Here is a 24,373-nt window from a genome sequence, read left to right on the forward strand (position 1 = left end):
AAAATAACTAAAAGATTTTATCACTGCTTGCAAAGAGGGGTGTTTTGATCACACATGTGTATACATGTGTGTGATCTGCGTTCTGCCAGATGATGAGGCGTGTGAATTTCATTCTGCTTAGTATCTACTGCCCGTGTCTGGACATTCACAGACCACAATCACATAATGGGAGAGAATGTTCTGTCAGACAAGCAGAAACCTTTGCCTACAAATATCTAAAAATAAAGCTTCACAAAACACGCAGCAGCACGTCTATTTACTGAATGTCTTGATATTATGCTAGATCAGGGATAGGCAATGTCTGGAGTGCCGATGTCCTGCAGAGTTTTTCTCCAACCATAATCAAACACACTTGAAAAAGCTAATCAATGCCTTCAGAGTTCTAGGGTAACAAGCAGGTGTGTTTTTTCCAGGATAGGCATTAAACTCTGCAGGATATTGGCAGGATAATGACATTTCCCAACCCTGTTCCTGGAGAAATACCTCCCAAACACATTTTCCTAATTACACACACCTGATTCAGTTCATCCTGTTATTATAGACTCAAAGACCTGAAATGGATGGGTCAGAAACACAAAATGTATACTTAGATACCCAAAAAACCTTTCTGTAGGATGTCAAGTGTAACTCATCTGCTTATACAAACCTCTGCAATGGCAATATGTTGAAATACAGGCACAGACACTCAAATTCTATCTCTATGCATCAGGACAGGCATGATGGCATTCTCCCATTGACAGTGAAGGTCAGTGATGGCCTCCTGGAGTCAAACAATACTATTAAACTACTGTTTCACGTGTCTCATATCACACTCTCTTGCTTCTCATAATAAAATCATGCACACTCAAATCAATATTTCATATCCATTTATTTATTTATAAAGCAAGCATTCATGTAATACGCAGGATAATGTACAGTCCAGCTCTGATTTGAGCTCTTATTTCAGTCTGTCTGGGTTTATTGCACAATAATGTCTGTCTGACTGCACATTAGCCCAAAACATACGATAGCTGCGGCAGCAGGGAGAGGATATAATATGACTGAATTCATCGCTTCTGTGTGTAATGTGCTTTTATTAAAAGACCACACACAAACACACACACACACGCACCTCATAAAACACAACAAGCCCAAAGTACTGAAGGAAACTTTATTAAAATAAACGAATGAACAGAAAATGACAAAACTCCACAATGGCAAACGTTTTACTAAAACTATTGCAGGTCAGTGCTGGCAGAATCAGCAGTGATGTTTTTCATCTCAAATTGCTCACAAGACAAGCACAAAGATGTGAGCGCAGCTGTGAATGTGTGAGCGTGTGACTGAACTCAATTCATTCTGTAAGAGTGAAGCACACGCAACCAAACACTCTGATTTATGTATAGTTATGTACAGATGTGTGATGCTCTGTTTGGTTAGTGGATCCGCGTCAGCTCCTCTACAATTTTAATAACCTCGTCCACCGTGGCTTCCCGTTTCATCCCGCTGCCGTCATCGATCTACAACACAAACACATGAACTCTGATGAAGCCGTGTGAATGTGAACACAAATGTAGTTTACACAAGTGCACTCAAGTATTCAGGAAAACATTTGAGATGAGCAGGAGTCTGTATGGATATAAAGTTGCATCATCAGCATTTCCTGTCTTTGCTTTTTTATTAAAACAACCTTTTTAAAAAAACCTTTGGTGAACATGTATCTTTAGCTCAGTGTTTCCTAGCCCTGTTCCTAGAGGCACAACAACAACAGCAAAAGTAAAAGACACACCAAGTCTAAAAGCTAAAATGCCGTAGGCAACATTCAGAGAAAGGCACATACGGAGGAAGGAATCCAGTGCTCACATAACATCCAGTCTACTGACACACCTTCATCTGATTGATTTAAGAAGGTAGCATAGATGTACTGGTGTGTTCAAGTCCTGGGATGTTCATAATTAGTAGTCATAATTACTGCACCAGGCATGTTTAAGTCACTTTGGTCAGCGCAAAAATAGACGTATAACTTCAGTATACAGCAAAATGTTTTAAACTCTACTTCAACAAAATGGTGAATCAAGAAAACACAGTGTTTTCGCTTTGTATCATTGGAATAGTCATTAATGATGATGAAACATGAAAGCATGAGATGATGCAGTGATGAGAAAAATGCAGTGATCACCTGCAGTGTGCTGACCACCTCTTGCATTTTAGCCCGACCCAAATCCAGGAAGCTCTCAATAAGATCTCCATCAATGAATCCTGTGGCCTGTTCAGTCTTGCGCTCAGTGTGGAAGGACCTCCAGGTGGTGCTAGTCAAGGACTTTAACAGGTCAGAAGACACAGTTCATGGCAAAGAGAGTTAAATCATACACACACACACACACACACACACACACACAAACACCTCTGACAGTTGCTGAAGGATATAAGCTGTGCTCAATCTTGCCGACGCTCTTGATGACCTTGTTGAGTCGGTTCTGCAGATCCAGCAGTAAACTGTACCAGCCTTCTGACAGTGATGTCACCAAACCTCAAATACAAAACAATCAAAACTCACATTAACACACAGCCAACATCACAGTAATGACATGAGGCACTGTTTATTTCTCTGCAAAATTTAACTGAATATCCCTGGAAATCCTACAAATGAAAGCTACTTCAATTGAGTCTGAGCTCATAACGAGTCTGATATGAATGCAAAAACAGCTCCACAACTAAATGACTAAACTCTGCCTTATCTCATGTCTGACAAACAGCTCTTAATAGCACTTTATCTCCTCATCCTGACCTATTCTACGTCTTGCTCTGTATTTGCACTTTACTCTGTTTCTTCTTCACCCTCACATGTTAATCAGTCCTTACAGATACACCAGAACAGCTAAGTCATTCCCACTGCACTTCCCATCTCTGGTTCATGTCGACATCAGACAGGCACTAGTAACTTCATAATGTCATGGGGGCAACTCTAAATACGGCAGCTAAAGCAGCAGCGATAATATGACAACATTCAGGATCTGCTGTGCATCTAAAAGTAGAGTAAACAGAAAATAAGCTTACCAATCATGCCGTTAACGGTGCCGAACAACACAGAGCCTTGGGTTGGAGTAGAGCTCTCGCCCAGATTCTGCAGCACCAGAGAACCATGTGAAAATACATTGACAAACTCGCCCAGATGGAACAGACCCACTTCCTGCAGGTGCTGCCGCTCTTCGTCTGTAGTAGCCGCACTGGGGGACAGACATGCATTCAAACAATCACTAATAGAGTTACATTCAGCTTCCCTTAAGGCATTTCACATTAGTGATAGATTCACAGGCAAAAAAACGTCCTTTATCTGTTATCAACAATGTAGTCTAAATGTCTAAAGCACAGCTTCAGAAGTCACTTTCAATTCAAGCAGGTTTCTGCTGGTTAATGCAATGAATTCAAGTTATCACCTGAACCCAATGCAAACTCTTGATCATGTGGATTCCCACTGAATCATGATTTGCTAGAGGAAGGATTGGGCATCTGAAGATCAGTCACATGAAACAATTGTACATTTAGTCAGTTCCCCAATCAATTCTATTACCTGTCCTTCTGGCAGACGAATAGGTTGAAAGCATTCTCCGCTCCGAGGAAGTTGTCATCATCCAGGATTTCAACAGCACTCATCCAATTTGGATTGAAATCACGAGCAATCTAATGAAATGAAAATAGCAAGAGAAAATTAAGATCCACAATAGCTTTCTTAAAACTAGAAACAACACAGGTTCACAGCAGCAGCTCATCACCTCCTCAAAGCTGCCCTCCATGGGTTTATATGCTAGCAGCAGGACTGATCGCATCAGGTCGCCCACCAGAATGAAATCACCTTTAGTCTTTAGATACAGGGCCATGATGTTATTATAGTGATTACACTCCGTCCTCAGCTCTTTCTCTGCTGTCCACTCATACAGACGTACCTGCCGAGACACAGATGTCAGCATCAAGACAGGAAATCCATTCTACTGAACAGCATGATGGGAGTTAACTCACAGTGCTGTTGATGCTGGCCAGCAGTTTACCATTAAACTCCACCATTGAGTAAACGGCACCTTTAACCTCCTTCTCTGCCACCGTCTGCAGTTTGCCTGGAAAAACAGAAACATTCCATGATTTAACACACATGTACATTAACACAAACACAAATACTATGGAAAATAAAAATCATAGTCACACAGAACAGTGCTTAAGTACAGGTATATTTGTAGCAATAGCCAAAAATACATTGTATGGGTAAAAATTTAAAGATTTTTCTTTTATGCCAAAAATCATTAGGATAAAAAGTAAAGATCATTAAAGGTGATTTTTTGAAAGATTTTGATTGATTTTGCACCCTCAGATTCCAGATTTTCAAATAGTTGTATCTCGGCCAAACAAACACACCTAAATGAAAAACTTATTATTATTATCTAGTTAGTCATTCATTCATTCATAATTTAAAAAAATTGACTCTTATGACTGTGTTTGTGGTCCAGGGTCACATTGGTTAGGTAGTCTTCAAGCAGTTGTGTTTATATAAATATGAAATGGTAAAAGCTTAAGGAATCTTCTTAAAGAGATAATACACCCGAAAATGAAAATTACCCCATGATTTACTCACCCTCAATCCATTGTAGATGTATATGACTTTCTTCTTTCAGACGAATGCAATTAGAGTTATATTAAAAAAGGAAGAGTTCAGATGCAAAAGTCCATGTGATGTTTTTCTTTAAAATAAGCATTTTAATCAGGCTCCTATGTATAGGTTTATACCCAAGTACTGGTATTTCTGGGCTGAGGCTGGGATTTAGCAAGTTTAAAGTAAAAGTATTTGATGGACATATACTAGGAGTCGAGAGCGTCAATCAATATCATTATCTCATCACCTGAAAGAGAAAGCCATATACATCTACTGTAGGATGGCTTGAGGGTGAGTAAATCATGGGGGGGAATTTTTATTTTTGGGTGAACTATCCCTTTAAACCCAAAGTATAACTCAGTTTTGACAGGAGTGCCTGGCGTATGCATATAGCTGTACTAATGATGATGATGAAGATGAAATCTGCATCACATGCACTCTATGTATACTCTAGAGTATGTGTAAAAACCAAAGTCAGCTCTGGGCTTTATTCATAATTGAAAAAGACTTGATATTTGTAGAAACACTTTGAAGAGAAACACTCTGAGAAGATTTTCCAAGGACCACTTCATGATTATAGTAGTGTTTAATGCTAAAGTTACCACGTTTTCCGGAAAGTTGCATCAGGTCAGGGAAAAAGAAAAAGAAAAAAAAAAAAAAAAAAGTGTCTGTATAAGATTAAAAAAAATTGTAGCGCCATTCAATACAACCAGCATTTATTTTAAATGGTAAGACTATAACGAACGTATTTAAAATGAAAATTAACCTCCTGCTGGGCTCATGTACCTCTTGCTATTTTAACTATTATTTATTATGTAAAGGCGGCTTTGTACTTCTCGTGTCTGAATATCTATTTAAAACAGCATCCAGGGCATGGTGATGCTTACACTTACTGGCACAACAAACAAGTTAATTGAGTCACCAAATACTTTTTGTATGCTTTGTCGTCTCATTTATGTTGTATGCGCGTGGAAGGCGCCGGTACCAACACTTGGATTCATCAGCAAAAAGATGTGATATCCATCAGAGAAGAGCTAGACATCACTCAAAACAGTCTATTTTTATACCTTCAAAACAACAGTGAAATATTATACTTTTGTAAAACAAAGAAAACAAATAAAATTCACTTTACATCTCTGTTTCTGTAAACCTCTTCTTGAAATGAAGAAAAACTCTGCAATACTGTCTACTTGTCAAACAGACATGAGAAATATATTTATAGAAACCTTGGAGTGCCTGCTCGCTTTGGGGCACAGACCCCCAAAGGTCCGCAGACCCCAGTTTAAAAACCCCAGCTCTGAGCAACATTTAATAAATTTGTTGGAAATAATTAAGGGTGTTGGTTACCGTCTGTATAGTGAAAGACAATGATGCGGCCCTGTTTAGGCTCCGCCTCTTCCGGATACACCATTGCAGTGCCAACAATGAAGTAGACAGCAGGATCTCTGCCCAGCTTACAGGACACCATACTCAGCGCGTACTCATTCTGCAGAAACTGATGAGCATGCAGCACTGCAGGAGAGAGAGAGAATGCTTTAGACAGTCACACCTATAGACGTGCTTCAGCTAACATCTGGGCGTTCATGCCTACCCTCAAACGTGTGCTGATCCACCACCAGCAGACTGTGCACCTCCACCTCCTCTCCAAACGACGTCTCATGAGGAGATGTGCTGCTGGGAAACAGCTTACTGGAGCTGACGCTGCTAGACAAAGCCTGAGCACAAACACACACACACACACACCTCCTACTGCGTTTGCTTCAAAAGGAGGAAACTAAAATGTTCAATAAATCCACGCACCTGTGTGCTGGCACTTGGCCGCACAGCTGCCGTCGTCCCACTGGCGTCCTGCATTTCTACTCTACTGGACAAAACTCCAAAACACTGAGACACCTCCTGATAGCAGATCCGCCTGAAACAACAAACATGATCACTGAACCATAAAGAGTAGCAGAGTGACTAAGTCTGGTGATTATTCACAATATACACAACGCTGCAGTTGGTAATTTAAAATCATGAATATCAGCAGTTTGAACAGTTTTATTTGGCCTTTACAATGCGTCATTAGATTACTTTGACAATCCTTAACCCTCAAGGAGCCAAGCACTGTTGTGTTGTACTTTAACATACAATCATGTGTTGTGCACATAATGCTCCAATACTTATAAAAACATAAAATAGCATTTCAAGGGTGTGTGCATGAAATAAATGAAACAGCTCCAGTTAGCGCTTCACCGCTGATGATTTTATAGGTATTTGCTTTCATAATTATATGATAAGCTTCATCTAATAAATTATTAACTGTGCCAAACGGACTTGCAATTAGTTATTGACAGCCTTGTTTAATCCACAGATTTTCCTGAGGTGGTTTTTCCACCAAAGCTAAGAGGCTGAAATCAGGATGTGTTCATATGTGTTGTAGTCATCAGTCAGAGGACTCTACCTCTGACAGACACTCACTTGGGCGACTCGTAGAGAGGAACAGTTCGGATGTGAAGTTTCTGGATCTCATCAATAGTACCAATGGTCAGAGTGCTGTTATTGGCCAGAGCCAAACTGCAACAGAAGGAAAAGGAGATCAACATGCAGCACCAACTGTCAGTACACAGATGATGTGCCGATATGGACAGGGCTGATCTTCCTCGTGCTGTACCTGTCGGGATATCCCTCAGAGTTGAGTGGGCACATGTAATTCACTTCCTTCAGGTTGACATTAGAGAAGACCAGTTTGTGGTTGCTGGAGTAGATGACGGTAGGTCGGTCGGAGCAGGCGAACACATTGGATGTGGAGAGCGAGCGGAAGGTGCGCAGAACTGTAGGCTGAGTGCCGAGAGTCACCTTCTTACGCTCACTTAAAACACCTGCACAAAACAACAAACGTGACATGAGCCGCACGTATTTTCATTCTCAACTTTTATGTTCACTTAAGACGTAACAACGAGGGTTTACATGAATAATTATTAAGAGCCGCATTTTGACAAGTGTATATTTTGCGTATATTTGACCGTTTAGGCACACACCTTAAGCTAAAAAATGAATTTACATGTACAGGTTTTTATGGAGGAGTGAAAGCGCACCGCTAAAGAGTGCGGAATGGGATGCAATAATCATATTTTCTCGATTAATTACACAGCTCTAGGTATTAGTTCATTAAAAATGCAGGAAAAGCTCATGGTATCTGCAGGTTTGACAATGCAATTTAAGACTGAATATATAACTGAACTGAACATATAACTGAACAATGAACCTTTTTAGAGTCGCTTCACAGCACAATTAAATTCTATATTTTATTACTGACGTTTAATTGTATTTAATAAAAGTTCGAACTTTATATTAGTTAGGCTAGCAGTTTTTGCTGTGGCATCAAAATTGGTTTCAAGAACTGTGAAATTTCATTGGTAACTAAAATACTGGTATCTCTGCAGTCATTACAGTTCAAGGTTACATGGATCAAAAACACCAGTGGACATTTTTGGCAGACCAAGGGAAAAAAAGAGACCTAGAAAAAAAAAAGAAAAAAAAGAAAAAACATCCTGCTGTCCTGCTACAAACATTTTACTCCTTAAAATAATGTGATCTAATGAATTCATTCACAAGACCCGAAACAGGCTAATAAAATAAACAGTCCATTAGATTTCATGTTGACTATCCTCCCTAAAGTTGAGGTTGTTAATCCGTGTTTGCTTGCTGCTTTCACCTGTCTGAATGTCCAGTCCGAAATAGAAAAGCGCTCCGTCTCCCAGCGCACACAGCAGGTAATGACTGCCCTCAAACGTGGTCATGAGGATGGAACGAGGGATGATCTCTACATAACACACAAACAGTCAGTGAGAGACATGTGATAAGAAACAACACGTTACTATCAGCACCCAAACAACAGCACTGATTTTCACAGTAGACTGTAAATTTATAATCTTTCATAGGAAATGGAACAACAACATTTAGATTGGTTTACATTATGCATTAGGAATGTAACAGTATTATCAACATTGTGGCATCGCAATAGCAAAGCTGTCTTGATATTATCATGGTCACCTGATGATATGAAACGGTAGGTCTTCCGGGCAAAAATGTAGTTTTAAAAATATATTTAAACTTTTTATTCTGTATTTTGTGCATTATGTTTTGGCACAGTAACTGTCAAACAAACTAAAACCGAAAGCACAATATGATTTAATCCCTTCATCAAATCCGTTTTTTGCTGCACGTTTCAAAGCGAAGCGTGCACTCCGTTCAGACAATCAGCTTGTGACCCTGTGTTTTCTGTGCCTCAATTCACAGTGAAATATGTTTTTTACATGTGCTGTGAGTTTAGTGTGTGTTTGGGAATGCAACAACCACCAGTTATGCTTTATTTTCATGGCAGATGATTACAGCACTACACTTGATTTGTAGTGAGATGCATTTTTGGGTGCCTGTTTTCACAGTTTTTCACTGAACCTGGAGTTTTCAGTCAAAATAAGCTTATGCTTAAAAGTGCAATATGAATTGCTGACAACTATCAGTTTGAATGGGTAATGTTACTGCAGTCCAAATTCAAAATATCTCTTTCGAGTGTAGAATTTAAGAAAGAAGTATTGTAATTTCCCTCCTGTACTGTAAAGCAAAAATAATATACCTATGAAGTATTCATTTTCATTTATTTTACAGTGCAGCCATTTTTACAATATATGGCTATTACTGCCAGAGGAATATCAAGAATACAAAATTGTTATTATTATTATTATTATATTTTAATTTGCTTGGCTTCTTAAAACACCAGTATGAATGTAATTTAGACTGAGTACGCCACAACTAAAAAGACAGTTGAGTCCCCTTTAAAGTTCAGGTACAAGTCAATTTACTGACTTTTTTCTGACTTTTTCTGAAGTTTTCTTAGTTAAGAAGATTGGTTGGAGCTCTTAATTTTGAACTCTCAAAGTGCATTGGATAGAATAATTAAACTTTGCTTTAACTATATCCAGCATTAAAGGAGAACTCAAATTCCAGAACAATAATTTACAAATAATTTAAATCACCCCCTTGTCATCCAAGATGTTCATGTGTTTCTGTCTTCAGTCATAAAGAAATTATGGTTTTTGAGAAAAGCATTTCAGGATTTCTCCATATAATGGACTTCCTTGGTGCCCCGATTTTGAACTTCCAAAATGCAGTTTAAATGCAGCTTCAAAGGGCTCTAAACCAGGGGTGCTCAACCCTGTTCCTGGAGATCTATCTTCCTGCAGACTCCGCTCCAACCCTGATCAAACACACCTAAACCAACTAATTAGAATAATACAGACAGAAGATAATTACAGACAGGTGTGTTTGATCAGGGTTGGAACTAAACTCTGCAGGAAGGTAAATCTCTTGGAACAGGGTTTGTCACCCCTGCTCTAAACGATCCCAGCCGAGGAAGAAGGGTCTTATCTAGCAAAACAATCTGTCATTTTTTTGAAAAATAATAATTTTTTTAATACTTTTTAAGCACAAAAGCTAGCTCTGGGATGTGCGTTCACAACACTACGAATAACCTCTAAGTTCATTGTCTGTGTACCGTTTAACTTAACTTGCACTCCCTTAGTCTTTGCACGTTCGCTTTGTAAACACGGGGTCTGTAGTTCTGTGTGACCTTTCGATGTAATTCAATAGTATGTGACGTCGTGGACGCACATACCAGAGCTAGTGCTACACGAGCTTTTGTGCTTTAAAAAAAAAACAAAAACAAAACAAAACAAAAAAACAAAAAAATTATTATATATATATATATATATATATATATATATATATATATATATATATATATATATATATATATATATATATATATATATATATATATACACACACACAAACACATATATAAAAACATACAATTTTTTATTTTCCTAAAAAAAAAAAAAATGACGGGTTGTTTCGCTAGATAAGATCCTTCTTCCTCAGATGGGATCATTTAGAGCCGTTTGAAGCTGCATTTAAACTACATTTTTACAGTTCAAAATCGGGGCACCACTGAAGTCCATTATACGGAGAAAAATCCTGAAATGTTTTCCTCAAAAACCATAACTTCTTTACGATTGAAGACAGAAAGACATGAACATCTTGGATGACAAGGGGGTGGGTAAATTATTTATAAATTGTTGTTCTGGAAGTGGACCTCTCCTTTAACTGGAAATACATTCATATTGCACATTTCATGAAGGTCTGACACTCAGGATTCGCCAGATACATTGATTTTTTTAATCATACACAGCATAGAGAAATATCTTTCAATGAACAGTGACGATTAATTAATTATTAATAAAAGCGTAAAGTGCTAGTCTAAATGAATGCCTGGTTTTTATAAAAATGCATCTCAAGAGCTGTAAAGAGTAAATATGCAGGAATAAGCATTGCTCTGATATGCCTCATTGGGACTAAAGGTATAAAGTGTGCATTTTTCAACCTTCCGATATAAATCATGATATTTTATTTAATACTTTACTTGATCATTTCAGCTAAACAGTCACTATAGCTGCATGTTTTTCAGTGAATTATCACATGGTAACTTGGTTTGACCTAGACAGACGTCTTTGACGTTGGCGACACTCTGAAAGAGAATCAACTCGAGACATGAATACAGCCTCCATCCAGCTGTTTTAGAATGCAAGAATATGTATCACATGATGCCATACATATCCATAACTATTAGCCAAAGTGCTCCAGTGTAGGGCTCTCGCTCTATCACACAATGCTTTTTTTTGTGTAATGTCTCAAAAATCTTGAGTTTGGGAAAAGCACTTTATAAAAACAACTTCTACAAAGGTGAATAAACAGAAACAAAGTGCAAAATAAAGTGAAAGCATTCTTCAAGCTTCTCTTTCTAGACACTTTTAGACACTTCAGTTCTCCTGCATCATTAGCATCTCTGTGTGCGAGTGTGCTGTCTCACCTCCGCCAAGCATTTCTTTGTGCAGTGGGCTGAAGCAGGGTAACTTCAGCAGGCGAGCTGAGATGTCGGTCCAGAGTCCGACAGCGCAGATGCCGGACTCTCCAGCACTCTCACCCAGAGGAGTGATGTCCAGACACGCCACCTCGTGCTCCATCTCTGTAGAGCTGACCAGAGCCGAATATAAACACATGACATTCAAACACACCACTGTTAGCACAGTCATATCCGGGCTGTTTAGCTCCGATACTGATGAAAACTCAGACTGGCACTGATGCTTCGGGTTTGTATTACATGAGTTCTGGTCTTTGTTTGATTGTTCGAGAAATATAAATATATAAAACTGTCAGTCTGTATGTTAGTGCTGGGGATTTATCATCATTACTCCAATAGGAAGTGACAAATTACTGTCTACATTAGAGTCACAGGACATCTACATTTATGAATATGGCAGACATTTCCTTCAAGGTATACATCTGATCAGTTCATACATTCACAGAGTACTGAACCCAAAGCTTTTACTGTTTAAGATACAAAAACAGCATATTGCTCAAGTTGATCCTGCTTTGACTTCATCTGGAACCCTTTTTGTTGGCAATGTAGGTCTAGTTTACAGAAGTGTTGTATTACAGTAACATCACACTGTGATCACCAGAAGCTTCACGTCTGCAGCTCAATCACCATCGTGATGAATTTTAGAACAAACAAAATGTACAAAAGAAAAGACTGAATGCTAAGCAATTATGTTGTTGTGAACAGTTCTTTGATACAATAAAAGGATGTTAACAAATAGTACAATTTAGTATGACAAATAGTACAATTTAGTACTGTTTTGATGATTCTAGACGCTCTGGTTTGTGTCAGCGACTGTATGTGTGTGTGTGTGTGTGTGTGTGAGAGACAGTGTGTAATCAATTTGACTATACTTGTGAGGACCAAATGTGCACTCCCGAAAGCTAAGTGAAATGGCACTGTATTTATATCAGACGCACTGCATTATTAATTTTCTGTGAAAAGCTAGTTTTTAAATCGAAAACGTACTTGGTTACTGTCGTAACCTCGGTTCCCTGAGATACGGGAATGAGTACTGCATCGCTTTGGGAAAAAGTCCTTTTTTCTCCTTGACTGAAGCCTTTTTAATAACACAGTGAAACTGCACGGACATTGGATTGTGCAGTGAAACGAATCGAACCAATGACTCGGCAGCAATGCTGCACAAGCCTATGGTGACAAAGCCCGCTGTAGCCCGCCAGAAGTGGTGGGGACTATACAAGCGGGCCGCTACGCCATAGGATCCTCAGGTTACTTCAACTGAAGCGATGACTAAGTCGTGCAGTAACATGGCATGTACATGCCGTGTCATGGTAGAAGAAGGACTAATAAACTTTTGCCCAAGCACCCTTTAGAAGCTTAGAATACAGCAAAAATTAACATAGCCTGAAGTCGCTCCCATGGGGCCTACACAGCCTCGGTATCCCGGGAGTGTGCGGGCGGTTCAGTCCGGCATGCTAACTCACCCATGCTGAGAACTAGCTCCATTATACAGAAAGGACCCTTGCCTGTAGGACTGGGATGTCCAGTTTGTAGAACCTAGTGAAAATAAATGGCGAGGTCCAGCTCCAAACCTCATCGCAAACCCAAGGAGGAGTAAGCTAGTGTAATAGTGTCGACTATCCACCTAGAAAGTCACTGCTTCGTGACTGGATGTCCTTTATTGCAGCCACCGAAGCAAACAAAGAGCTGTTCCGACTGCCTAAAGGGGGCGGAACGCTCCATGTAAATCCTCAATGCCCTGACCGGGCAGAGTAAATTCAACTCCTGATCCTCCTCTGAGGGAGGGAGCGCAGAGAGCGTAATTACCTGTGCCCGAAAGGGAGTAGAGAGCACTTTAGGTACATAACCATGTCTCGGTTTCAGGATGACTTTAGAGTCGCCTGGTACGAACTCAAGACAGGAGGGGTTTACAGAGAGTGCCTGTAAATCTCCCATACGCTTGACTGATGCTAAAGCCAGCAGCAGAGCAGCTTTAAACATTGTAGGTCTGAACCCAGTAATGGTTCAAAGGGAGGGCCCTTCAGCGCCCTCAAGACCGTAGAGAGGTCCCAAGTAGGGATAGTGAGGGGACGAGGAGGGTTCAACCTCCTGGATCCCTTCAAGAATCAAACATCCAAGTTGTTCCTGCCCACTGACTGGCCTACTATCGGGGCATGGGAAGCCATTATAGCAGCTACGTAGACCTTAAGCATGGAAGGGAGCGTCCCTTATCCAGCAGCTCCTGCAGAAAAGACTATCACTGATGTCACAGAAGGCTGGGTCTTCGCCGTGGGTTGAGCACCAGGCGGAAAAGACAGCCTGGTACGTGCGTTGCCCTCAGCGAACGCAAGTTGAGCTGAGCCCACTCCTGAAGGCCCTCCACCAGAGTGAAGAGGCGCTTGGAGGAAGGTACTCCCTGGCAATTTATATAGGACACCACATCATGCTGTCTGAGCGGACCAGCACGTCATGCCTTTTCAGGTCTAGCAACAAGAACTGAAGGGCTTGACACACTGCCAGCATCTCTAGCCAGTTGATGTGAATCCCTTCCTCTGCTTTCGACCAGAGGCCGAAAGCTGGTTCGCCATTGCACAGAGCTCCCAACCCATGTTGGAACCGTTTGTCGTGACCACCTTCCTCCTGCAGACCATACCCAGGGGCACGCCTCTCTCCATCCATTGCGAGTCCTTCCAGGGGGTGAGGGCTTTAACACAGGCCTGGTCCACCATGATACGCAAGCGTCCGTGACGCCACGCCTGAGATGGAACCTGTGGTTTCAGCCAATACCAAGAGGCCGCATACGAAGCAGGCCTAATATTAGCACGGGAGACTGAGGTTATCGAGGTAATTGAGGTTGCAGACTCTCTTTTGTCTCAGAGGGGAAAGAGCCATGCACTTTGCAAAAGTACAGGGAGCCAGGGACAGGTCGAAGGGCAGGACCGTGTATTGATAAGCCACACCCTCGAAAGCGAATCTCAAGAATCGTCTGTGACGGGGGGCTATCTGGATGTGAAAGTGAGCTTCCTTTAGAGTCCTTCAGATCCAGATCTAAATGTCTCAGATCGAGGATGGGCCGTAGGCCTCCATCCTTCTTGGGGATGAGGAAGTAACGGCTGTAGAAGCCTGACTCACTCTGGGCTGGATGAATCATTTCCATGGCGCCCTTCTCCAGCAAATTCATCAACTCGGAGTGTAGGACGTGTTTTTGAACGAATTGGAGTGAATAACCTCGTTTTATTATCCACATAACCCATCCTGACACTCCGGGGACACTTGTTACAGGTGGAAGAGGAAATTTTCTCTCTTTTTGAAAATGTTTGTGTTTTATTTTGTTCGCTATAACAGCGACTGATTGTGTGGGCGCAAGTTGAACGGGCCCAGTGTCACACTGTCCTCGGCACCCGGAACCACACGGGGTTTGCGAAACCCTCAACAGCAAGTCCAAACAGGCCCGTGGGGTGACCGGGGCATCAAGGAAGGGGACCTTATCCGCATCCTTGATTTCAGTCAGCGTGAGCCATAGGTGGCTGGAAAGGCAGCAAGGTTTATGCCAGTTCTAAACTGGAGTAAACTATATGCTTTCATCTGGTCTGACCAACGAAGGACAGAACCAGCATGTCATCAGTGTCTCTGCCTGACTCTGAGCGGAGAGGCCACAGACCTGACAAACACACACACACACACAATATTAGCTTACGTTGTGTCAGAGCCCTGGCCAGTACAGCAAAAAAAAGAAAACAATATATTTTCAGTACTTTAGAAATGGTTCAATTGGGCGGGCACGGATTCATCTAGTGGAGGCAGCTTCTCGTACCCTTAGTCTGAGGCGCCGTCGACTGAAGTGAGGGCAGAGGAATTAGTACGCAGGCACACTGAATAGGGTGCGCGCCATAACCTCCTGTGAGGAAGAAAACGGGAGGGCGCAAGGGGCAGAGTCACGTTCTGAAAAGAACGCTATCTGCGAGTGCAGAGAGGCGAGACTCATATCCTCGCAATGAGGACATTCCATCTTGTTTAGTGCTACTTCTGCATGGGATTTCCCCAAGCAGGAGACGCACTCGCTGTGACCATCAGCAGCGTGCAGGGCAGCCCTGCACGAGATACAGAAACGGGCTTCGTCGCCATAGGCTTGTGCAGCACGGAAGCCGAGTCATTGGTTTGTTTTTCGTTTCACTGCACGATCCAATGTCCGTGCAGTTTCACTGCATTATTAAAAAGACTTCAGTCAAGGAGAAAAAAAGACTTTTTCCCATAGTGTCTAGCGACGCAGTAAGAGTGTAGTATTGAAAGGAAACAAAAATGGACACTAATTTCATATTTACAGCCTTTTAATTCAAGTACTTTTCAAGTATCTTTACAGAAGAATGGCTAATTTCAAGGGTTTTCCAGGACTTCAATTTCAAAAAGTCAAATTCAAGTACTTCAAGCACTTTAAGCATCTTGTACGAACCCTGTATTTAACACCCTCACTAAGAAAGCAAAACAAATGTGTATGTGCAAAAGTACCTGATCTGTTTGAGCTCTCCTGTGAGTATCTGAAGGTAATACAGCACACGGCCCACTGCTAGAACCACCTGAGTGCTGTTACAGGACGCCACACTGATGTTCTTGCCCTGTGGTTCCTTCCACTCGCTCACCAGAGCCTTGCTGTCCTGAGTTACCAGCCGCACAGACACTGACGTGATCTGCACATGCACACAAATGAATGTGAACACTGGCATCCTAACATGACCATAATAACATACAGCTCTTATGTGTGTAAGCACACCTGTATGAGCTGCTGATGTGCTACATTCCCACAGAAGAACGTCTGCTGATTATCCACAAACCCCGGCAGCTCGGTCTCCTCTACCTCCTCTCCGCTCAGCATCAGCACCCTACTCACACACACAGAGACACAGACACACAGATGACAGTAATGAGTAAGCAAGGTTTATGCCAGTTCTAAACTGGAGTAAACTATATGCTCTTCTCACCTGGTCTGACCAACGAAAGACAGAACCAGCATGTCATCAGTGTCTCTGCCTGACTCTGAGCGGAGAGGCCACAGACCTGATAAACACACACATACACAATATTAGCTTACGTTTGTGTCAGAGCCCTGGCCAATAAAGCAAGAAAGCAAGCAATATATTTTCAGTACTTTAGAAATGGTTCAATTGTCAGATAAACTTTTGTCAAATGCATATTTATGCTAGCAGTAACCGGCAGTGGCAAAACCACTCATTTATTGTGATATTTGTGACAGAGAAACCAAACAGAATAGCAAAGTTATTAGACAAAAACTATAGTCAGTCAGCTGCCCAACTGCTCCACCCCAAAAATTGCAAAACACACAAAAAGGCAACAAAATAATGCAATTCATGTCACTTACATGCTTCCCATATTACACCAAAAATCAATGTTTAAAGAAAAAGTTGCACACTGTTGTTCCAAGATACAATATTTTACAGCAGCAGTGATCAATCTATGCATTCTGCATGACAGAAAGTTAAGCTCTCATCAGAAGCTGTCAGGAAAAGGACTACTGAAGGTGGAGTTTGTTCTGCAGTGGGGTTGTAAATGAGATAATTTAGTGCAACATTACTTAAACAAAAAAAAAAAAAAAAATCAAATACAAATACACTGTGCATTCACAGCACATAAGAAGGTAGAGATTAACATGGCTTAACCAGACCTTTAATGCCGGGCAGGTCAATGCTGGCGTGCTCATGGATTCCTATGCCATTCCGAATGATCCTCAAAGAGCCTTCCTTAAACGCCCCGGAGCATGTCACCAGCTACAGGAACACAAACACAGTAACTGATGATACACAATGCTTTTCTTCATGTGACAAAGCTCATTAATGAATCAGGGCTCTTCTCTTCTAAACTGCAGTGATATGGGGTTGTCTCCAGTAAAGAGCTCAGTTAACGTCTCTCACCTGGCCCTGTCCTTGTCGCTCCAGGTCCACCACACACATGTCCACTATCGGTCCTAAGTTAGTGAAGGTCTCCATCACAGCCACATATGAACCCTGGTCATTACTGTCCACATTCAGCTGCAAACATATAAAAACACGATGTTGACTTTAACAAACGTGGCATTATCACAGAACAATAATCATTCTGCAAGATTACCAACCTTAACTAGTTGAGAATCTCCAAGTCTGGATCCCACAAACACCACACCATTATCCAGATACGTCAGACACTCTGCGATAGAGGTCTAGAGAACACAAACAGTTATTCTAGTCCTGTCTGTACCTCCACTCCACTGACTTTAGCATTACAGCGATATCAAATCAACATGAAACAAATAAAGCAGACACATTCAGTGATCTACAGGCAGGACTGTGACTGAAATTAAATTATTTGTTTGACTGCACATTTTGTGTCATTTCACCTTTTATGGTCAGGTGTTATTTATAAAACCTTTTGCTTCATTTCAGAGACTGACTTTTACTTCATTACATACACAAACACACTGAATATCATCAAATAATTTTTTAGGGTTTTTGGTTTGTTTAAATAAAATTGATTTAGTAAGAGTCTGGACACTTTATGTCCATCACCCATGATGACATTTCTAGTGTTCTTCAGTCTACTGGAAGGAGTTACGATTGCGGCAGAAAGTGCATCAGAAAGCATCTGCAGCAAAGTGAAGTAGTATTTGGTTGCTGTGACGCACCTCTCCTAACAGCTCCACATGCAGGTCTTTCAGCACCACGGCTCCGTCCATCAGCTCTTCTTTCTCCAGCAGCAGCATGAAGAGTCGACCCTCCATGTCTCCCAGCAGGTACCGTGAGCCGTTCGGATCCACGCGATTATGACACACAATGGTGCTTTGCTGCGATGTTGAAAACACATTTTATAAACAGAGTACACGATGATACAAACATCAGCTTGAAACCTACAGGTGGAAATAATCAAATATGTTCACCTTGATAGTTGGAGGAGCGATGGCTAAGTATTTGTCTCCATTGTGATAAGTGATGGACTCCTGTCCGATTATTATAGCTCCTCCAAATGGTTCTGGGACTGAAATATATGAACAAACTTAATTTCACACCAATGATACATAAAGCAGCATGTTTACAAACTTCATGAACACATGTAAATGATGACAATGATTAAGTTTGGGTGAATGATCCCTGTAAGAATCAACTTGCACAATTAAATAAAAGTGTAATAGACAAACTGTTACAACAGAGTTAAACAGAAATGCTTTAAACAACATGACTTATAAAAACTAGATCAGTCCTGTTTAGCATAATATTTGTTTTCGGTATGAAAGTTATTGTATTTAATGATACGGGTTTCTGCATGACCAGCAGTAATTCAAAAGATCCAAGCAGTCGTCTGTGAAGCTTCCCCTCACCTGGAATTAGGGGTGTGTGATATCACGATTTGTGATTGTGGTGATTAAAACGTCTCCACAATCTGTATTTGAAGTAATATTATAGTATCGTGCTACAGCACACATTCTATCACTTGCAGTTCTGGTATCTCAATATACTGAACAAAGCAACATACATTTACATCAAATGTTATGTGGTAGAGTTACACTCACAGAACACTGCACTTATTTGCAATCAAAAAAGTGCATTATTTTTATGTGCTTTAATGCCTTGCATGGTTAAACATTTCATTCGCGTGCTGTTTTGATATGGGCTTTTTCTGAGCCCGTACACCTAAAGTGTGTGTACACTAAAAAGCCTGTTAAATAGCACCTGATTACTGGACTAAGTTATTTTTTGCGTCTAATTGCACTTGTCATTACCCAGTGAAATACTCTCTGACAGCAAATGCAATGAGTTTGCTTCCTTCTTTTCAGAGAAGATCAATAATATCAGAAAGGTGATTAGCACATCCTCAAGTTATGCAGAGGTCACACAGATTCGAACGCAATTTCAAAAAGAAGTCACTATGTCTGTTTTTAAAGCAATTGATAGCAAAAATTTGGAAGAAATAGTACAGCACCTTAAATCCTCAACCTGCAACCTGCAACCTTGACACACTTCCCACATCTTTTTTCAAAAGTGTGTTTAACTGCTTAGAAGCAGATCTCCTAGAAGTGGTAAACACCTCACTTCTTTCTGGGACTTTCCCAAACTCCCTGAAAACTGCAGTTGTTAAGCCTCTTCTGAAAAAGAGCAATCTTGATAACACCACATTGAGCAATTATAGACCAATATCAAATCTTCCTTTTATAGGCAAGATTATTGAAAAGGTAGTTTTCAATCAGTTGAACAACTACTTAAACTCAAACGGATACCTGGACAATCTTCAATCTGGTTTCCAACCACATCACAGTACAGAGACAGCGCTCGTTAAGATAATAAATGATATTCGCTTAAATTCCGATTCTGGCAAAATATCAGTGCTGGTACTACTAGATCTTAGTGCTGCGTTTGACACTGTCGATCATAACACTCTTCTAGACAGACTGGAAAACTGGGTCAGGCTTTTTGGGATAGTTCTCAGTTGGTTCAGGTCATACTTAGAAGGGAGAGGTTATTATGTGAATATAGGAGAGCATAAGTCTAAGTGGACATCCATGATATGCATGATATGAGTCCCTCAAGGCTCAATTCTAGCGCCGCTCTTGTTTAGCCTGTATATGCTCCCACTAAGTCAAATAATGAGAAAGAACCAAATTGCCTATCACAGCTATGCTGATGATACCCAGATTTACCTAGCCTTATCGCCAAATGACTACAGCCCCACTGATTCCCTCTGCCAATGCATTGATGAAATTAACAGTTGGATGTGCCAGAACTTCCTGCAGTTAAACAAGGAGAAAACTGAAGTCATTGCACTTGGAAGCAAAGAGGAAGTTCTTGAATGCGTGAATGCATACCTTGACTCTAGGGGTCAAACAACTAAAAACCAAGTGCTTGGAGAAACTTGTTCATGCCTTTATCACAAGCAGGGTGGATTATTGTAATGGTCTCCTCACTGGCCTTCCCAAGAAGACCATTAGACAGCTGCAGCCCATCCAGAATGCTGCTGCCAGGATTCTGACTAGAACCAGAAAATCTGAGCATATCACACCAGTCCTCAGGTCCCTACACTGGCTTCCAGTTATATTTAGAATTGATTTTAAAGTACTTTTACTCATTTATAAATCACTCAATGGCCTAGGACCTAAATACATTGCAGATATGCTCACTGAATATAAACCTAACAGACCACTCAGACCATTAGGATCAAGTCAGTTAGAAATACCAATGGTTCACACAAAACAAGGGGAATCCGCTTTTAGCTATTATGCTGCCCTCAGTTGGAATCAGCTTCCAGAAGAGATCAAATGTGCCAAAACATTAGCTACATTTAAATCTAGACTCAAAACTCATCTGTTTAGCTGTGCATTTAATGAATGAGCACTGTGCTACGTCCAAACTACTTGCACTATGTATAATCCTTTCCATTTTTAACTGTCTTAAAATTTTATTTTAAATCAATTTAAATCATTTTAAAAGTTTTAATTTTTTTCTGATTATTGTTTTTATGATTATTTTACTACCTCTTTGTGAATTATTGTTTTTATTATTCTTTTTATGATTATTCTACTTCCTTTTATGTAAAGCACTTTGAATTACCTTTGTGTATGAAATGTGCTATATAAATAAACTTGCCTTGCCTTAATACTGTCAAAAACACACAATGTTAACATATGAACTTTTGAAGCTGCTTATGTATAAAGCAAAAGTAAACATTTGAGAGAAAAAAATAGATATGTGCCTGTATATTAAATGCATGCATATCTTAAAGATACAGCAGACAAATCGCACTAAAAAAGCTGCCGCTTGTCATTAATATGATAGTTCACCCAAAAAATTAAATTCTGTCATTATTTACTAACTCTCATGTTGTCCCAAACCTGTATTAAATTGTTTCTTGTGCTAAACACAAAAGATATTTGAAGAATGTGGGTAACCCAACAGTTGCTGGTGTTTTATTTTTGTATTTGTTCATTCAATTTCTTGAATGCTACAGCTTAATACACCTACTGTACGTGACAAATAAAGCACCCAGTTTTATTTGTATATTATGTGTATGTGTTATATGTATCTTTGTTCTTCTGTTTTAATAACAAATAAAATAATGAGCTTTTTATCTTCACCCAATTTGGCCTAAATAACTGAAATTCTTTTATAATTTTAGATTTTGTTACCTTGTAAAGCTTTGTTTTTAACACAGGGAAATTAGTTTGGTTGTACTGCTCAGACAACTTGCAAAATAGTAAAACCAACATCACAAAGAATCATGATAAAAATTACAATTTTCCTGAAAAAATTGCGATATGATATTTTTGCTATATCACCCTTACCTGGAATGACCATTGATGCTTCAGCTTCCACGTTCTCCTGCTTCCAGGGTCCTTTGTTGAACTCCTTCTCCCTGAGAGAAACCTCATATGTCTTGACGTGGCGACCCTGAGGATCCTGGACACACACACATGGATGGAGACCACATGAGCAGATGGCAACTGTGAAATATGTCGCACAATCAACAGGGAAGGCCTATACCTGATATATGAAACAGACGGTTGGTGCCTGGCAGCCGTACAGGAACTGGACATCTATGACCTGCAGCTCTTCCAGGCGGATGTTGAAGGCTTTGAGCTCACGGTTATCACGGTCCAGTGGAATAACCTTAAACAGCCCATCGTAAAGCCGCAAGCCAATCATACGACACTCCGGATCCACGATACCGATGATCCCAGTCTCAGATGGACGGCCAATCCGATCCTGACAGAAACAGTGCTTTCAGATGAAGCAGGACTGCTGCAGTATGTTTTGGGTAAGTGTGTGGGTCAGGGTCATACCTGGACGTTGCCGTGAGCACGTGTGATGATGTCAATGCTGTCTCCATTCTGCTTGTACTCCAGGATACAAGCATTGTATTTAGCAGTCAAAATGAACAAAAGGTCTTTGCTCTCACCCTTCACATAAAGAGAACAGACAACTTTTAACAGGATCATGCAAACAGGCAGTCTGTTCTCTAAGTGTTTACATGCTGCAAAAATCTGCATGAATAAGTCAAGAGCTCTCATAGATTTGTATGATGGTGACAAACAGCACAGTTCGCTGCATGTTTCTCAACGATTTATGTCTCACAAGACCCTAATGGTGTTTCAGCCCTCATTTTATTTTATTTAGAAAAAAAAAATTATTATTTCTGCAGTTGTAATGGTAGTTTAGAGGTGGAATTAATGCATTTACACTGCATCAACTAATCTGTGTAAATACATCTAAATACTAATTTAGATACAGCTTCTGTGCTTCTTCTGCAGTACAATGTTAGAAAAAAAAGCTCTTCTGTGAACAGATCAGAGCACTGAATATGAAGAATATGATTCTGCTGTCCATGAAAATGACAATAACTGCCAATATACCAAAATCCCAGAAAACAGTTGATTCCTTGTGATTACATCAGATTAAAGCCAATGAGATGTCTACTTAAGCAATGAGATGAAACAGTGGCAACACTTTAAATTAGGGAACACATATACAATATTAACTAAGAGTTTTCCCCTCAATAAACCCCTATTTTGCATCTTATTAATAATTAGTAAGGTAGTTGTTAAGTGTAGGTATTGGGTTGAGTTAAGCAGGTCATCTGATGATGCAGATGATTTTGGGCCATCACTACAGACGGACGCGTCTCACACACCTTGGGTCTGAAGAGCTCCATGACCGCGATCTTGCCATACATGCCGACCTCTTTGACTGGCCGCAGACCCTCAGCAGTGACCACATAGATCTCCAGACGTGTGTTCTTGGCAATCAGAAGGTTCAGGTCCTCAGCAGATGTGAAGTGACCTGCAGTCAGACAATAGCACACACTAAACATCACTGGTATAAACACAGCACACCGATTTAACTAGTCTCACTCTAACCCAGGAGTCTCCAACCCTGCTCCTGAGAACTACTGCCTACAGATTTCTGCTCCAACCCCAATCAAACACACATGAACCAGCCAAGGCAGGACGGTATGTCTGAAGACCCCTGTTCTAACCAAGCTAAACACTCTTCACTAGTGCTAGTCTAATGCTAATTCAGTCATAACAGACAGTAATGTCATCATAACGTATCTGCACATCAGTCCGCTGCAGTACTGTTTATGAATGAATACTGGACACGATGAACGCGTTGTGACTTTATACATGTGTCCGTGCTCATAAGTGTCACACACGTGTTTTAGGGGTGAAATTTCATTTGTCTGAACTCACACTCGTGATAGTGACACGAGCAAGAAACTAAAGTTTGTGTCGTATTTAATAAAGCGTCGCAGGCACAGCAACGGCTCCATTTCAGTAACAACCACGCAGATCCACCGTGACAACAGTCAGTGTTATAAACACACGCTGACAGATCTAAACACACGCGGACAGATCTAAACACACAAAACTAATATGCGATGAGTGTTTATCCGATGAGGCCTGATGCGCGCACTCGCGCGCGGGAGATAAACAAGCACTCACCCGTGATACAGGCGTTCACTGCCGTGGGTTTCTGCGCTGTGACCACGTAGTTGTAGGACATGGCGTTCACTTATATCACACGAACAGCCAGAAATGAAGTGAAATGGTGTTTAGATCGAGATATGTTGCATGAATCCGCTGAAGAACGCTCGGATCAGCAGCAACACAGCGTTCCGTGTGTCTGTGCAAGAGCGCCGCCTGCGGTCCGGAGTAAACACTTCGCTTCAGCGCTACTGGCGATACATAGCAGTAGAATGCATATTAAACTGCTTACGAATTCAGCCATTTGAAATATAAAAAAGGTACTTGAGGTGATGATGGCCCGTTTTTGCTTGAGTGT

The 24,373-nt window shown here is 40.7% G+C and overlaps 1 protein-coding gene across 1 annotated transcript; it reads right to left on the reverse strand.

Annotated features, from left to right (window-relative positions):
• Window positions 1-1,136: 1,136 nt before the first annotated feature.
• ddb1 (damage-specific DNA binding protein 1) lies at window positions 1,137-24,234 on the reverse strand. Its single transcript, XM_051134694.1, has 27 exons — window positions 24,034-24,234; window positions 23,223-23,371; window positions 22,375-22,491; window positions 22,076-22,297; window positions 21,877-21,991; window positions 18,484-18,581; window positions 18,232-18,390; window positions 17,686-17,769; window positions 17,486-17,602; window positions 17,239-17,341; window positions 16,538-16,613; window positions 16,330-16,438; window positions 16,068-16,246; window positions 11,532-11,695; window positions 8,319-8,426; window positions 7,275-7,482; window positions 7,082-7,177; window positions 6,422-6,533; window positions 6,213-6,336; window positions 5,969-6,133; window positions 3,997-4,091; window positions 3,753-3,923; window positions 3,551-3,660; window positions 3,037-3,206; window positions 2,410-2,509; window positions 2,159-2,285; window positions 1,137-1,499 (listed from the first exon to the last, which is right to left on the reverse strand). Exons 1-27 carry the CDS (start codon window positions 24,092-24,094, stop codon window positions 1,416-1,418), a joined length of 3,423 nt encoding a protein of 1,140 aa, XP_050990651.1. The 5' UTR covers window positions 24,095-24,234; the 3' UTR covers window positions 1,137-1,415.
• Between the last annotated feature and the right edge of the window lie 139 nt (window positions 24,235-24,373).

The sequence above is a fragment of the Labeo rohita genome, chromosome 18 (assembly GCF_022985175.1).
Source record: "Labeo rohita strain BAU-BD-2019 chromosome 18, IGBB_LRoh.1.0, whole genome shotgun sequence".
Taxonomy (NCBI): Eukaryota; Metazoa; Chordata; class Actinopteri; order Cypriniformes; family Cyprinidae; genus Labeo; species Labeo rohita.